We start from the raw sequence: 17,187 nt of genomic DNA on the forward strand, positions 1-17,187 counted from the left end.
GAGCCAGCGTTTGGTTTGTTTGCTCTGGGCTTCTGTAGAAACATGGTGGTGCAACATGGTGATCTCTGTTAATGAGGACCCACTCCCTGTGTAGCTATAAACAGCTCATTCTAAGGTAACAATGATTATACACCAACGAAAACATACTTATTAGCATCAGAATCCCTTTTATTATCGACAATAAGGAGTGCTACTCCTATAAGGCGCTGACAGTTACAAAACATAGCTTCCATACATTCAACCATCCAATCCTCACTATAATAAATAATAAACAATAAATAAGTGTAACAGGTAAAAAAAGAAAAACTCCTCATCCTGTCTATTTGAATTCATGCAAATACATGAATATAAATATAATAAACTGCATATCATCTCTGCCAATGTATCCCCCTAAATCCAACACACCGCACCTTTCAATGGTGCATGTATTACCAAGAAATTCATCTGGGAATAAACTGAACTGTCTAGACTCAAAATGTGTTTCAGAAAATTGCCTCTATAATTAATACCAGCATAAACCTAAATAAAACATACTTATATTCCATTTCTGCCAATATATCCTCCTAAATCCTACACACTGGAGCTTTAACTACAAAAATCGTGCTTGATATGCTACTGTTTGGCCAGCAGATAGACTCTGGCTGAGAAAGTGAACTGAGCCACTGATTTAGCTCCAATACACTCCAAAAATGGCAGAGGAGTAACCCATTTAGTGCTCTTCTAGCAGAATTTATGATGACCAACTTAATTATTTCCTGGATTTTGTTTCAGTCACCATAAATGTGTATAGGTGTGTTGGAACACCTGTGGTTTACAGCTCATGAATCTATGACATGAAGTTAAATACATGAAGACAGACTTTAAGATTCCATCACTGGCATCTATAAATCAGCCAACAGTTGTGTTATATAGATCTGATGGGAAATCCAGTTCGTCAAACCTCTCAGTGAAATCCAAGGAGGAAATTGGCCTTTAGGAGTTAGTTACATCTCATCTGTGTGGGAGCATGACTGCACTATGACAAAGCATCGCCGGTAGTGGGTCTGTTTCTTTGAAATGACTCAACCAGGAGGTGCTTCCCCACATGGTCTGGCCTGATCCGTAACACCGAGAGCTACTTTATGGCCCCCAAAGCATCGCATTCAATAAAAAAAAAGGGGGGGGGGGCAGCCTGCCATCCAGCATCGTAGCAGGAGAAAATGCAGGTTGTGTTTGTGATGGATGCAGAGAGGGAGAGAAGGAAGGAGAGAAGGAGGGAGGGCGCATATATTTGCAAATGCTTGACACATCAGTGTTGACAAAACGAGTCATGTGACGACCATGAAGATGGCGCAGCTTATGGTATATTGCAGGTTTCTCAGTGTTTTCTTGCAGCAGCTCGACAGCTCGGACCGCGGAATGATATCGCGACCTATTACCTCCTAATTACCGACCGATTCAGCCCGTTCACGCTGGCTGAGCAGCCTATTGTGGATCAGCTGGAGTTGCGCGCGATTGGCTGGGGGATAAAAAAAATTAATAAATAAATAAAAACGAGAAGAGAGGAAAAAAGAAAAACAAAGAAATTAAATAAATAACCCTCGAGGAAAAAGAAATATCTGCGCTCCACTTGAAATGCGGCTGCAATAACACCTTGTTGTGGAGAGCAGAAAACCGCTCACAGTGTGCGTGCGAGCGTGCGTGCATGCTTGCGTGTGTGTGTGTGTGCGTTACATTAGGTGGACACGGCGACTGCATCAGACTGGAGACACACGCCGGGACATAATAGAACGGAGATATCGAGGCTTTGATGGTCCTTCCTCCCCCCCTGCACACACACACACGCACAAACGCCAGGATACTGATTCCGGTCGAGACATGTAGTCCCGTGTATGAGCAGCCAGGAGAATCTGTAGCCTTCAGCGCTCATTTTTCAGCAGCATCATCTCACGATATCGACATAATGTGGCTTGCTCTACCGGAGGGAAAATAACCAAATATGTGGATACCTACAGAGGAGGAGAAAATCGGAGTTGGTGAGTCAATCACAGCCTTTTATTGTTCATTAATTAACCTTTGCTTTCTAGCTTTTTATATCGACTTTAATCAGGCAGCGTTGTGATGGTAATTTTAGCACGAGAAACACCCAATTTCTGCTCATCGACACCCCGCATATGCAGCCCTTTTTTCACCCCTTGTTATTACACCCATTACACACCCAATGAAAAACACATACACTTCTAATGGCTGATATACGCGGACAGTGACTGCATAGAAAGGGAAATTGCGTGGGATGATACAGCCTACAACCCACCACCTTAAAGATGCTATCGCAGTCTGTACACAACCCCAGGCGGTGCTTTAAATCAGGCTCCTGCTCTTAACTTGTGTGGTTTTGTAAGAAATAATAATAATAATAATAATAATAATAATAATAAAAATGCGTCAGTGTGGCATTTTTGCCTTTTCTTCATATGGGCATATCTGGAGGAGGGGAGATGGGAGAGGAGGAGAAAGAAAAAAGGCGATTCGTGCTGAAACCACGAGGGGGCATCGTGACTGCGTCCCTCCAACAGGTGTAGGCTGGAGTGAAGCTGGAGTATACCTGTGGATAGAAACTGCCCTAATGCTGCTGCTGCTGCTGCTGCATAGACAGCCACTGCACTGTACCACTGCTCATCCCTGCATGTGTGCACTTTGACCCCGGGGGAGAGGTGAAAGTGCACTGCGAGATCAGCATTTCCACTCAGATTGGCCTTTTATGACAAAAAAGCAAACGTCAAAGCAAGCTGCATGCTCAAGAGGGGCAAAAAGAGCCTCATAGTATCCCACTGCTGAACCCCACTGCTATGCAAATAGTGTTTACAGCGTCTGATTATCCTATAGAAGCTTTCCATTGGGGGAATGAGTCATGTCCAGATGCTCTACAGCTTCTGTCTTGCAGCCTTGCATATGATACCCCCCACACACATACATATACACACGCCCACACATACACACTTTGTTTGGAGGTATTACGTTAAAGACTGCAGGATGAGAGCCCCCAATGGAAATCCACCATATTACTGCTTCCTTAAATTGGCTGTATTGTAATCTTATTGCATTCAGGGGTTGGTATTTTTCATCCAGCGCCTCCATGAATCCATCACAGAGTCACTGCAGGTGTTTCTCAGGCGCAGATACACCAAGGGGGGGTTTGACAGTGTGGGGAAGCAACAGTTCGGCGCAGCCTCCGCATCAGTCAGTCAGTGTGGAGTGACCTGGCGCTGTCCACGGTGCTGAAATGTGAGGATGACGCTGTCCACGGTGCTGAAATGCGGGGAAGCAGCAGAGAGGCTGTGTACCTACACAGTACACACTGTACCTTGTAAAAAAAGCAGCCCACATTACTCTGGTACAATTCCCCCCTTCGCCTCAGATAACGTGTGGACATGCTAGGCTCAATATTCCTCCAGCATCATTGAAGATGAAGCCCACGTTAACCGGCCCTTACACAGCCTCTTATCATCTTCTCTCAGCTGTGGTATTATTAGTGGCACCATTTTGCACACTTCTCCATCTTATTTGCTTTATTTTGTCTCTTATTTTGCCTCTAAATTGTCTCTCACACCGATTTAAAACTGTGGTCTGTCAGCAGCCAGCCAGGCCTCTCTTTCTTTCCTCCCATGCTATCTTAATGGATTCCGTCTAAACAGGAAACAGTTGGAGACCACCTCATGAAACGTTAATGCCTTTCTTAGAATCGCTGCCTATTCATTATTCTGTTTGTTTATGCAGGAAGTAATATTGGTTTGTAAATCACTTGTGGAGTGGCAGCAAAAGCCTGGAGTGAATGTACCGGTGGTGTTGCCCAGCTCTTTCCACTCTGGAACTGCAACTGATAATTATTTTAATCACCAATTAATCTATAATTGCTTGTTCTGTTCCTTGTTTAATAATTAGTCTGTAAAATGTCAAATATAAATGCTCATTAGTGATATAAAACAAAAATATAAGCGACTTGTGACATCGTAGGTTGTAAATATTTGGGATTTCTTGTCATAAATTTAAGTAGATTTTCAAAATTATCACCATTAAATCAATCCCCAGGCCAGTCTTTGTGAAATTTCTCTTTCTTGCATGAGTCACTGATGTTTTTTTCTCACATAAGCAGCAATATTGGAAAAAAAATCTTTACACTTTTGTTGGAGAGGGCTCCGACTGAAAGTCAGTACCTGCCCACAGAGAGAGAGTGAAATGAATCAGCTGGCTTTATCTGAGGCCACATGGACACGGCTCAGACACAAACTACTGTAGCACTACATGAAATAATCAAGCAGGCTAGGCCACCATTATCTGAAATGGACAGCTCGAGGATCAAACGTGTTCACGACAGAACAAAAGACAGAGCTGATGTTCGACTGAGAGCGGATTAGAGAGATTAAAGTAGCCCAAAGTAGCATTTCTTCATGGGTTTTAGCTTTGATTTTAGTGGAAAGTTGCTCTGCTTCATTTTGGTGAGCACTTCTTGGCTTTATCATGAGCACTGGATCACAATATATATTAGTTCTGTGGTTTCCTGTACATTAACTGCACATCAGCACTACATATACTTACTGTTGTATGTGTGATGTACATGATAAAGTCATCACAGACCCATGCAGCTGATTAACATGCCTTGATTTCTGTGACACTGATTTGGGATCAGATATGGTGAAACGCTCCTCTGCCTCTGTGGCAGATATCCCTAGGTTACCAAGACTTCAGCGCAGTAAAGTGTCTGAGTAAGTGAGTGTGCATTCAAGTCGTGCTGAACAACATGACTCAGTGGGCGAAGCCCAAAGACCGTTGTGTAATTTTTAACTTAGCTGGATCTGGGACAGGACTACTCAAGCAGGACCTTCATGGTCTGCATATTCACATTGCATTACTGGAATGCTTTAAGGATCCACTCAGAAAGCAGTTCAGCTTCACTTGTCACTAGTTATGATTGAGACTGCAGCTAAAAGAATGAAAGAAACTCCCCAAAAATAAGTTTATTCCATTGCTGCAGTCTAGAACAGCACAGTGTCCTCTTTAATAAAATGCTTCTCAGCACACTGGTGCCATTAGCACTCAGTGGTTTTGAAAAAAAAAAAAAGGCAGACAATTTAAAATCCATAATAGTGTTTACTGTTGTACTGGCAGGTTTTTGATGACATCTCCCATCTCTCTGCAGAATATTTCTCCCCTGAGGGCCGTTGTACAGTGAGGTACTCTGTGTCTCACTGATTCTAATACAAGGTCATCATCAGGCCACGCACGCTGCGTTTAAGCTTCACTATATTACATATAGAGGGAAAACATTTTTCAAGACATGGCAGCATGTAATAATATTTACACTGGAAGATGTCTCACTTCACCAGTTGTTAAAGAACAATACATGTTTTTTAATGAACAATACCTTACATATTGGATTTGGCTTGACTATAAAAATGACAGAGAAAGACAGGAAACAGGTATGTAAAGGGTAGACAAGGGAAATTGGTCAAAGGTCACCCTCAAACACAGAGTATCTCATGTACCTGAGACTGACTTTGTACAGAGTATGTATACTGAACAAATTCTCTCTTGACAAGGGCTCGGTGACATGGAGAAAATCTTTTATCACGGTATTTTTGACCAAATACCTCGATATAAAAATTGAAACAATATTGTAGGGTGCGTTAACTAAATATTTACACAATGAGATTTTTGATAAATACTCATAAGAAACGTGGATTTAATGAGAAAGCGGATAAAGGTGAAATAAAAGAACAGCTAGAGCAGTAAGTTCAGAAAATTACACTTCACTGTAATGCAGCCTTTAAAACCAGGAAAAGACAACATTTATGATATTACAGTGCCCAAAATCTGAGATGAAATCCAGCTGGTTATCATAATATTGATATAATATCGAAATATTGCCTAGCCTTAGTCTGGACATATACATGTATATTTTCTCAGTGGTTGTGGTGTCAGAGCAGAGAACACTACAGACAGCAAACACACATTAACATGACCTAAATACAACCAAAACTCTAAATTACAGTTTATTTATGTGATGCGAGTGTGTGCCTGTCACCCAAGACAAACCTCTCAATGCAGACGCAATGTTTGTGGTGCTACAACTCTCTACTTTAACACAGTGGAGAGCTCTGAATTGCCACATTTTTACACCGCAACACAAGGTGAGGTGGAGCTTTTTACTCGTAGCCTTCCTATTTAAAAAATTGGGCTTTGGGTGGCAGCACCACCGGTGAAGAGCAGCGAGTCAGAAAATAAAGACACAACAGAGGAAGAGCGTCATTAATTCTCACTGAAGCTGCTTCAGTGGCTTCAAAACTTATTTTACAATTGTGAACAAGTTTGTCTCCTGTCTCCTAAATCTAATATTTATTTTAAACCATGTTGCTTGATACTCACTGGGTGATTTCCCTCCTATGATTCTCAGTATCAGGTGACCCAAGTGATACCATAGATGATGTAAACGTCATGGCTTCATTGTCGTAATGTGTGCGTAATTAAATCCAGGACTATTGCTACTTTTGTCCTACAGGAGCTGGTGGTGGTGGTTATGAGGTGCTGTGATGGAAAAGCGTCTCCAGCTTCTGTTCTCACTTCACGCCAACACACACACAAAAAAATGGATTCATAGGAGACATTTTCACGCTGTTAAAACCTTTCAGTCAAAGCAGGAAATAGGGAATATTTTGTGTTTTGAGTTTATACTTTGCGTGTTGACAAGACATAGTAAAGATTTAATCCTGTGTAGTTCTTTTATCTATTCTCAACCCAATTTATTTCTTTTGAAAATCACCATTTCTACAGTTTTTGGAAGCATTATTCACTGTTGCTCGATAATTATTTCTGGAAAAGCATCTCTTTGCTGCCATCAACATTTTCCCTTCCCTTTAACTGCAACTGAAAGTCACGACCAGATTACTCAACGAAATCCAGTCCCCATCGTGTTGTTGTAAGGTTGCCGCTTTCAGGGGGAACTTTTTCTATCACTACTGTAAGAGCCGTAGCTTCTCTTGATGAATTCAAATGTTGTACCCCGTGGTGTCATAGTGGGGGGAATACGACTTCTGACAACTCAAGGCCCCAAACTGAGTGCCCCCCTATGGAGCCTGTGGATTTTTATTTTGTGGAGTTTATATTTAGTTTTCACTTTTACTTCATACTGAAATGTTCCCTACAAACCCCCAGAAAAATAAAACATTCTTAAAATAGGAAAAACTTGAACTACTTTACTATCTTAGACCAGGTGGAAGATTAACATGTGGCTATTTTGTTCTTTACAAAGAAAACTTGCCCCAGTAGAAGAGAGCTCAATGCATATGACTGCCTTAAAGGGGCAGCAAAAATACATATTTTCCTCTTACATGTAGTGCTATTTATTAGTCTAGATTGTTTTGGTTTGAGTTGCCAAGTGTTGGAGATATCTGCCTTCTCTTGATTATAATGGAACTAGATGGCACTCAGCTTGTGGTGCTCAAAGTGCCAAAAAAATACATTTGAAAAACTCAACAGCAATGTCTCTTTCCAAAAAAGTACAACCCGCTTACTCAAGATAATCCACAGACCTTGTTGTGAGCACTTTTCTTTATACTGAACTAAACCACGGTTTCCTGGGTCCAGACCTTTGAATCCACCCACTGCACTGAGTTCAAGTTGAATGGTTCGTCTGGCATCATGACAGTAAACAGCTGTTTAAATAAAAAATTACCAACGAGCACCGCAGGGAGCTAACAATTAGCAACTCAGCACTATGAACAGAACTAACACCATTGTCAAGCTTTGTCAAGAGGTGCGCCAGAGCCATCATCTCAGTACAGCCTGACATTGTAGTTTGTCTCATTTTGCTCCACTCTACTCTTAAAAACCCAGGCAAAACAGGTATTTCGGCATCGCTACACATCGGTGGATTTAAAACGTTGGATTCAGGTGGATACCTGGATCTCTAGTGATTGGGTAGGGAAAATCAAAGCCCCCTCCCCTACAGTGATCAGCTAGAGTAGGTGATTTTACTCATGGACGAGAGGCTTGTGCTCGTGACAGCTTGAGATCTAAATATTAATGGAGTCCTCCTCTGCTAAGCTGTAACATTAGCTAGCTCAGTGGTGCTAGGTGAGCTAGCAGTAGATGCACCCTTCCTTCTGTGTGGTGATACAGTTGGCAGGTGTAGTTTGGTAGACAGAAAATAGTCCTTACATGAAACTGCTCACAGCAAGGTCTGTGGATTATCTTGAGAACATGGGTCAGAGACATTGCTGTTGAGTTTTTTGGGGCACTTTGAGCACCACAAGCCAGGTGCCATGTAGTTCCATTATATCCAAGAGAAGGCAGACATCTCTATGGTCAATATCTCCAACACCCTGTAACTCACATCAAAACGATCTAGATGATAAATAGCACTACAGGTAAGAGAAAGAAAATGTATTCAAATATTTGAGGCAATCTGTTTCTTTAAAAAAGTGAATAAAATAAGTGAATGAATGCAGGCAGTGTTTAAGTAATGAATGAGTAGGCCTATGTATTTGTCATACATAGAAAAGTGAAGGTGTGACAAGGTGAGAGGAAAGTGGGGCACAGCAGGAGTCTCCTCTTGTGCACAAGCCCCATAATTCCCACCACTGAGTTATTGGTTACACAATAGTGGCCATAAGATGCCATGTGGACTATGAATGCAACAAAATAGAGGGACAGTCTGGACTGATATACCGTTGCTCAGTAGAGATGTTTGCTTTTGCCAACATTTTCCACTGCCTGTCCCGTCAGTCCTTCCAACATCCTACGTTCAACATGTTGGAGTATAAAGATGAATTTTTGTTGGTTATGTTTTGTGGATATGCTAATGCTCCAAAGCTTTTAGGCACAATGAAAGAGTGTTTACACAGCTTGGAGGTTTTGTGAGGGTGGACTATGAAAATATGAGCCTGCTTGATGCGCCCGTCTCTCTCGAACATGACAAGCTCATCTTGTTCTGACGTGGCCTCTGCTAAAGAGTTTTCAAATGGTGTGAGTGCCGGTTTTGCAATTCAAATGAAATAGAGGCCATTAAAGAATAGCACTCTCAAATAGGAAATACTTAGCCCTGGCTGGAAAAGGGCCTGAGGCAGACTGAAAAAAGGTGACAAGGAGGCTCTTTAAGTCTATCCATCTCTCTGACTCTAATACGTGCCCAATACGCTTGACTTGAACTCCAGTGCCATGCAGCATCCATAAGCTTTGCCATTTTAAAATGCCCAGATCCCCGCAGCAGTTACAGTGAAGAAAGCCCTCCAGTTTGTGGATGATCTGTTGCCATAGTTACCCGAGCACAGGAACTGAGCACTCGTTACCCTCAAACAGGCAACGGAGCCGAGCCCAAGCCCCTCCTCCTCTTCCTCCCCCTCACTGGGTCCCCTGGCTAGTTCATTAGCATAATGATTCACACCAAACTCTCCTTGAAGGGCCACCATTTGTAGGTTTTTAAAATCATCAGTGGAGTCCTGACATTATTAAACAAATTTGTCTTGTATTCTGTATCTTACATAGATGCACAGATAAAAAACAGACTCCAGAGGCCATCCGATTGTGAAGGCCTTCGCTGTGGCATATGGAATAATCACAGTCTTATTAAATGTTTAAGTCAAAAGATGTTTCTGTGTGAGGTCAAGGATTGCACGATGCTGCAAAAGCAGGTGGCGTTGAAGATTTATGGTAATACCAACTTATGATAAAGCAGCGTTTACTACTTAGCACTTTGTGTGGGCTCTATTTTGGGAGACAGTTCAATTAACTTAACACTGCACAAAAATCAGGCCGCTTAAGAATTAATTGCCTATTAAAATGACTACCCACTTTAGGGTGGGAGCTTGTTTACAGTTTGCTAAGCAGTGGTTCCTGTGTGACAGTGTTTAGATGTTTGCATTAAACAGCTTATTAAAAGCCCAGCTACAACCCCAAAGCACATGCTGTGTGGAGACACAAAAGTGTAGTGGAGGCACCTTGCTTAATCAGAGGTCACAACACTGATGAAACCAAGCATGGATTTTATCCATAATGTAATATCTCTTGACACTCACCTACTATAAGGTTGAATATTTCTCAACACTGTTGTCTCATGATTGTTTTCTCTTTTTCTGCACAGTGATCTGCAACTTCCGGTCATCAATATGTCAGGCCCTGGTCCTGGAGATTGGGGAAACTGTACAGATCCTGGAGAAGAGCGAAGGTAAAAGATCTCCTTTGGCACTGCAATGTGATTAACAGAGGCACAATTATTTTGATTGTTAATAGTAGCAGGTCTTTACAGCAGTGTAGTGGTCATTTTCCTTCAGGGCCTACATGTCCCTCTAGGAATTTGGTCTGGGAATTTAGTTAGTGTTTAAATGCGACTACATTTAGGCCAGATAAATGAATAAACAATTCAGTATTTCTCCACCAGAACTTTATTCCCAGCAGCTTGAAGACGGCTTTGAAACACCATGTAGACCTTTATGTTGAAAAATAAAACATTAACGCGACATTTCACTGGTCCATAATTTACATTTAGGAAAATTCCTGTTAAGAACTGTTGGTATTAATTACAGGGATAATAGAGGCAGTTTTCTTAAACACATTTTAGTTTGACGTTGCACTGCCATGTTACTACAGTAGCCTTAGATAGAGCCATTTGCATTTTCACATTGGCCACCATAGTTTGAGGCCCGTCTGTGACAAGCAGTGTTGAAACAACACTGCTTTTTTTAAGGTGAAACTGCTTTCTTCAGTGTTTTTACCGGTTTAATCACCCGGTCCATTTATTCCGGAGAGGAAGAGAACTCTGCGGATAATTCGGCTCCTAGTAGAAACCTCCCAAATGCTGAACACCTGCAGGAATCCTAACCAGGAGTTCACCCCTGGGGCATGGGAGAAGTTTCAGCTGATTGCAGTCTGCAATCCTCACTGCTAGATGCCATTAAAACATACACACTGCTCCTTTAAACAAAAATCAGAGAAAAGATCACTGAAGCTAACTTGATAAATAAATAATAAAAAATCCAAATAATGGGAATTTCTTTTTCAGATTTTGGGTGAGGTGGTTGTAGGGACCTTGACTCAAGCCCACAGTAGGCCTATTTCTCAAATCCTGGTTACAGTGCTCTTTGCAGTTTACGTTGTTGCTTCAGGATGAATCAATGGAAGTCTTAAACTCTAAACGTTGATAACCAACACAAATCATATCATACTCATTATATGCCACATTTACTATAATATAATCATATTATTTTTTCCCCCGTACAGCCAGTGGTGTCTAAAAAGCCACTAACTTTATTATTATCCATCATACTGGTTCAGTGACGTAACCGAGCTAGCTACTAGCAAACGGAACCGCGGCTAACGGAACTGCTTCTACAGATGTGTTTACTATTTAATGGCTAATAAATTGACTGACCACGAAGTATTCACGGCATCAGTTAAAACAGTAAGTTTTGCTTAAGAAGACAGGCAGGCATATTTTTATTATTTTGTTGAAACTATCATAAAGAAAAAGTGGACCTGCCGTAGCACTGCTAAGCTAGGCTAGGCTAGGCTAAGCTTGGCTAGGTTAGGCTAGGCTAGGCTAGTCGAAGCTAGCGCAAGTTTAATGCGCAGTTAGCTAAGTTTATGCGCGGTGTGTAAAAACAACATTGTTAGCTATTGGGCTTAGCAGGTAAACATGAATAAACTTCAAAAGAGGTATGATAGCCATTGTGATAAAAGCAAAGTTATAACAGCTGGGGATATATTCATATTGACATTTCAACTACAAACTAATTTGAGTTGTTTTTAAAAACAAGGCTAGTACACTTGACCTTCAATTTCTTCAGAAGGCTACCATGTTATCAAGTTCCACTGCAAAATGGTGTCATGACACATACTGTATACAAAACTGTGTTTCACTGTGAGATAGAGTGGTTTTCTGATGTGCACTTTGCTCTTTCTTTAGGTTGGTACAGAGGCTTTTCCACCAAGAAGCCTTCTATCAAGGTAATTATAATAGCTTGCACACATTACTGGTTTAACATTGTGTGGATTCCTGCAGGCTACATACAGTATTCTACATTTAAATTTACAGAGAGTGGAATAAAAGGCATAAGTAGACTCCTACATAACAAAAAACTCTTTGCATTGTAAATAAGCAGAAATGTGTAGGCACACATTAATAATGTAGAAGACTGTAAACTAAATTAATGGTTGGACAATCTGTATTTAATTTAACCTAGATTTTATTAAACACACAAAGCCACCAAAACATTGGTGAAACTGCCTTGTAATACAGAGTGGTCTCTACATAAAGGTTTTTTTTTTTATCAGAAACCAATGCATTTTTGTGAATGATATGTGAAGTGAGAGATGCGCATCCCAGAAATAACTTCGTCTAGACAACAAAGGCCTTAATGACTGATTAACTTATTGAATAGAGCTTTGATTTGACAAAAATAGAAACCTCCTGACCTGTATTTCCTTTCACAAAGACACCGTTTTAACCAAGTTGTTCTGACTTCATAGCACAAAAGCACCAAATGTAGTGCCATCTTCAAGATGTTATTTTCAAATGGTGGGAAAGAAAAAAACTATGTGGTGAATATGATAAAAAAAGACAAGAATAGATAGAATACATATACTGTATGTGCACTGCATTGCATACACACCTTGATACATTATTTCTTTTAAATTGTAGTACGGCACTTAACAGATTATCAGAGCATCATGGATACTCCACACTGCAAAGTGGTGTAGTGGAGGGTAAATGCAGCTATACTCACCTTTTTTCTGTCTGTTTACAGTAAATTCACCTATCAGCCTAAAAGCCATTGAAATATATGAGTGTATACCCACTTTCTCAATGATAACCTAGCTATATACCCAGTAGTACCCACATCACCTCATCAACTACCACTACACCACCAACATGCGTCTTTACCTGTGCAGAATTCTTTGGAAAATCCAAATTTTGTTTTCCTTTCAGCCAGCAGATGGTGCAGTTAGTAATCTGATAACCATTCCTTTTACAAAACAAAAGTTATATAAAAAATAAAACAAAGATCCACTTTAGTTGTATCCCATAGCACTAAAGAAACAGTATCCTTCAGTGACTTCTGCAGGAGAGATGCAGCACATACTTGTTGTGGTGTTATATCTTTGATCAAAGCAGAGGGAAAGTTAAGATTGAGGGCAGGACGGAGCAATATAATCCAAACCTCTCACTTCACAGTCAGTGCATGCAGCATCATTATGATAAATCCTCTCGCTGCACAATGCTCAGTAGAGACCATAGGTGCAGAACTCGGAATAATACAACACCATCACTGCTGACAGAGATCAATACTCTGCACTGCACTAAGTGGTTATTATATACGACTGACACATCTGCTTCCCATTGGATTGATTGTTCAGTAAAGACTGTTTGTAACAGACTTGATAAGCTGTAGCAGAGCTGGAGAGCTGTTGTACAAAGTCGGAGAGTTAAATATCCACAATACAAACAGTAGTACAGAGACACAGATACCGGATGTATCAGAAACATGAAAGCAGCAGGTGATTTTTTTGTTTTTTCATATGTCCACTGCTTCAATCTGAAATGTCAGAAACTGGAGTGTTATGTGATGCTGCTGTAATGTTTTAAAGAAAGCACAAAAGCTGTCCAGTCCTGGTAAATGTAGGTGTTAGTGGCTACATGCTGTCCTTCTCTACTCTTCATCAGCTATTTACAGTTCTTACTAACACCCCTCCATTTTGTTATGTACTCTGCTGCCCACATTCAATCGCCCCCATACTCTCTCTCTGCTGAGAGAATTAGTTGTGCTCACTGTGGCCAATTCTTCACATCTGGCAGATTAGAATAAGAAAGATGAACTGCAAGGGTGGCAGTTGGCACCACTCAGTCTCCCATGCCCTTCCCCTGCTAAGCCAAGCCACAATGGGGCTCCTGCACGTTGCTCTGCCTCTCGTCTCTGTAGTGTGTGCAAACTGTATCTTTTTTTTCCTTTGCATGGCAGAAAATGTCAGCACACAGCAAAGCAGAAATTGTCAAAAATATAAATATATAAGGGAAGTGTGATCTCGCATTTCCTTCAACATATAATGTGTTGCCAGTAGAATTGTGTAATCTCAACTCAACACAGTTCTACCTAATAACACAGACACAACACAATACTGTACATTTTGGTTACATGTTGCAGGAGAATGGAGAACGTGATCCTGTCACACTCAGTAACATCTCTGCTCCTTCCTCTCTGTCCACAGGGTATTTTCCCAGTCAGCTATGTCCACTTGAAGAAATCCACAGTGACCAACAGAGGGTGAGTTGTATGATGAAGTGTTTTTATTTGAGCTTGCACAGCATCATAATTAGGGATGCACTTATCCAACTTTTTTAAAATTTATTTTGAACTCAGTATGTACCTCACCCTGATCTATCCACAAATAAAAAAATGCCAGAGTAGATAGTAAAGTTTAGATGAACTCACAGTGAGACACACTCAAGAGGGGCAAGTAAATCAACATAAACTAATTAGTTACAATTGATTTGCTCTCTGATATAGTCAATACATTTTCACAAATGTACAGTGTGAGTTAGATGAGGGCTGCACAATATGAAGATATTATATCGTTATCTAGATATTAGATGATGTATCATTTTAGATTTTGGATATCGTAGTATCATGATATGGCATAAATGGTGTTTTTCCCCTTGTTGTAAAGACTGAAATATGGCAAAGTGATGTAAATTTATCAACTTACCAGACGTTTTATATGTTTTAACGCTTGCCTTAACGTACTTAGTCGTTATATCCATAATATTGATGATTATTAATCTGACTTTGTTGCATCAGAGAGGGTGTTTGGTCAGAAATATTGTTATGTTTGATTTTGTCTCCCAGTCCTAGCATTAAGGAAGTGCTTTTGAGGAGATTTAAAAATATTTCGAGATATATATCATGTATCGTGATATAATTTTTAGGATATATCGCCCAGCCCTAATGAGGAGGATCTCATCTCCAAATAAAGTTAAATAAAATCTTCATTTATTGTAGCATGTAGAATTTTATCATGGTTCCCACGGTCATGAAATTCCTAGGAATTTTATAAAATTAGAAAAACTTCCAGGCCTGGAAATGGTTCGTAATTAACAGAATGTTTTGGAAAAGTTTTGAATATACTTTGGTTTGGCTGTTGTTTAAAATATATATTAAAAAAACCCAAAACATGTCTAATGTTAGACGTGATAACTAATTACTAATTTAAAATCTAGCGCTGTGCTGCATGACTGAGACACACTGGCGTAGTTGGTGATGGGAATGTCAATGAGCAAGTAAAGTTGGCAGGCGCAAGCAGTTTACTTATCTGCAAATGCCTGGAAAGAGTTTGTTTAAAAGTACACGATACAGGATTGTCGGTTAGTGATGGTGAATTTGTTCACCAGCACCCTAGATATCTCTCGTTTGGCATTTTGCTTTGCTACATTTGCTGCTTACGGGATACCTTTTTATAAAGGTACACGCTCATAAACATCCCAAAAACAGAAAATAAAAAAATACAGGCAAAGGACCTCGTCTCTGCAGAAAAATACACCGCCACATGCAGACAGAAGGTCATACATGATAATGGCTTTCAAATGAAAAATGTAGTACATGGCTTCAAGAGAGGCAGACCCTATCCACGCTGAATGTAGGCTCTGCACCAAAACGTTTGATGTTGGGAACATTGGGGAAACGGCTCTAGTCAGCCATGTTAAAGGGGGAAAAGCACATATTTTATGCCTGCCATAGCCAGGCCAGATAACGTTACAGCTCTCTGTCTACTGTATGTGTAGACACAAAGGCATTTCATTTCATATTCCATGCTACATTTTTTGCTACAGTGCCTGTCTTAAGGCATAACACACTGGAGTAAGAGCCTCACGATTGCGCCTTTGCTATGTAAGGCTACCTATTTTTAACTACTTAAGTGAAGTCATTGATATGGGGTAAAATATTATGGAAGAGTTTTTAAAATTCATTGGTAAAAATGTGTGGGAACTCTGTCCTATGTAGGCGGAGAGATGCACATGAAAATACTGATGATCTGTTGTAGTCGGTTAAACTTATTATACAAGTTTTTACTATTTTATGCGATTGCATTCACCTAGTGAAAATGCTGTTGTAATAATCAGGCATGTTCCTAAAGATTCATTTTCCTAAAGAATATTGTTTCCTGAGTGTTTTCTTATGTTTAGACTAGTTGAGTAGTCTTAACTGATGTGTTAACGTCAGGGAAATTAGTCGTTAGGAACATCCTTATACAACATCAGCAGTGGTTATTGAGACATATTGCAGGATGATCATATTAGCAATGATGTTTTAAAAAACAACAATTCTCTTTATTCTATATTAGTCAGGAGCTCCTCTTCACTCATTACACAGGCAGTGTGATATAGATTCATCAACTCATCAGTGTCAGAGTGTGATGATCTGTGACGATCCAATCTTCAAGACAGTTACCACCGGACAGCTGCTGACATGCACACACACACACACACACACACTCCCTCGCACACACACAGTGGCAGTCATCTAGAGTTCCCGTCACAATAGCCGGTCCCGGTTGTAGAGGCCACAATAAAGGCGGAGACAAAAACAGGCAGCAGAGCTCTTTATCAGCCTGAACTCATGGATGTTAAATCTGCAGACTGGGAGCTGTGGCTCAGTGTGGACTGGGATATGGGATATTTGCTGTTATATCACCACCCTCCAGTTGAGCTCCCACATAGCAGGAGGACTCTCGTTTGCACTCAAACAGTTAAAAGTGCAGACTTGGAAATTGACATTATTATACCTCCTCGCTCTAGGAGTTGCACTCTGGGAAAAGTGCTTTGCTGTCTCATGGAGTTAATGAGGTGACACACCTACTGCATATCTGTGGTTCTCCCAAAGCATCCGTGCCACAGACAATCACCCTGACTCATTATGTAGTGGATGGAGATGCTTCCCTTGTTGCAAAAACAAGGATAGAGTATTAAAGATAATTCTTTGCAGCACAGGCCAGAGCATAGTGACTTCAAGAGATCTAACCTTTGGTGTAATGTTTCCCTAAGAGTGTGGTCACACAGGAAGGATTTGTGTTGTGGTTTTTAGAGTGCTCCACTTCCATTCCTAACTGCAGGCAGAGAAAATCTCATTACTCTTCATGATATTACCTCCTTGTCATATCATAGCT

General features: G+C 40.6%; 1 protein-coding gene across 3 annotated transcripts in view; it reads left to right on the plus strand.

Annotated features, from left to right (window-relative positions):
- The first annotated feature begins 1,304 nt into the window (after positions 1–1,304).
- Positions 1,305–17,187, plus strand: part of LOC117258362 (dedicator of cytokinesis protein 3-like) — a 67,884-nt gene continuing 52,001 nt past the window's right edge. For all 3 annotated transcript variants that reach the window (XM_033629184.2, XM_033629185.2, XM_033629186.2), the window contains exons 1-4: positions 1,305–2,015; positions 10,115–10,198; positions 11,936–11,976; positions 14,236–14,291. In XM_033629184.2, the coding sequence (XP_033485075.2) occupies positions 1,979–2,015; positions 10,115–10,198; positions 11,936–11,976; positions 14,236–14,291 (218 nt within the window). In that variant the 5' untranslated portion in view covers positions 1,305–1,978. The remainder of the gene's footprint in view (positions 2,016–10,114; positions 10,199–11,935; positions 11,977–14,235; positions 14,292–17,187) is intronic.

Source organism: Epinephelus lanceolatus, chromosome 8 (assembly GCF_041903045.1).
Source record: "Epinephelus lanceolatus isolate andai-2023 chromosome 8, ASM4190304v1, whole genome shotgun sequence".
In the NCBI taxonomy this organism is placed as follows: Eukaryota; Metazoa; Chordata; class Actinopteri; order Perciformes; family Serranidae; genus Epinephelus; species Epinephelus lanceolatus.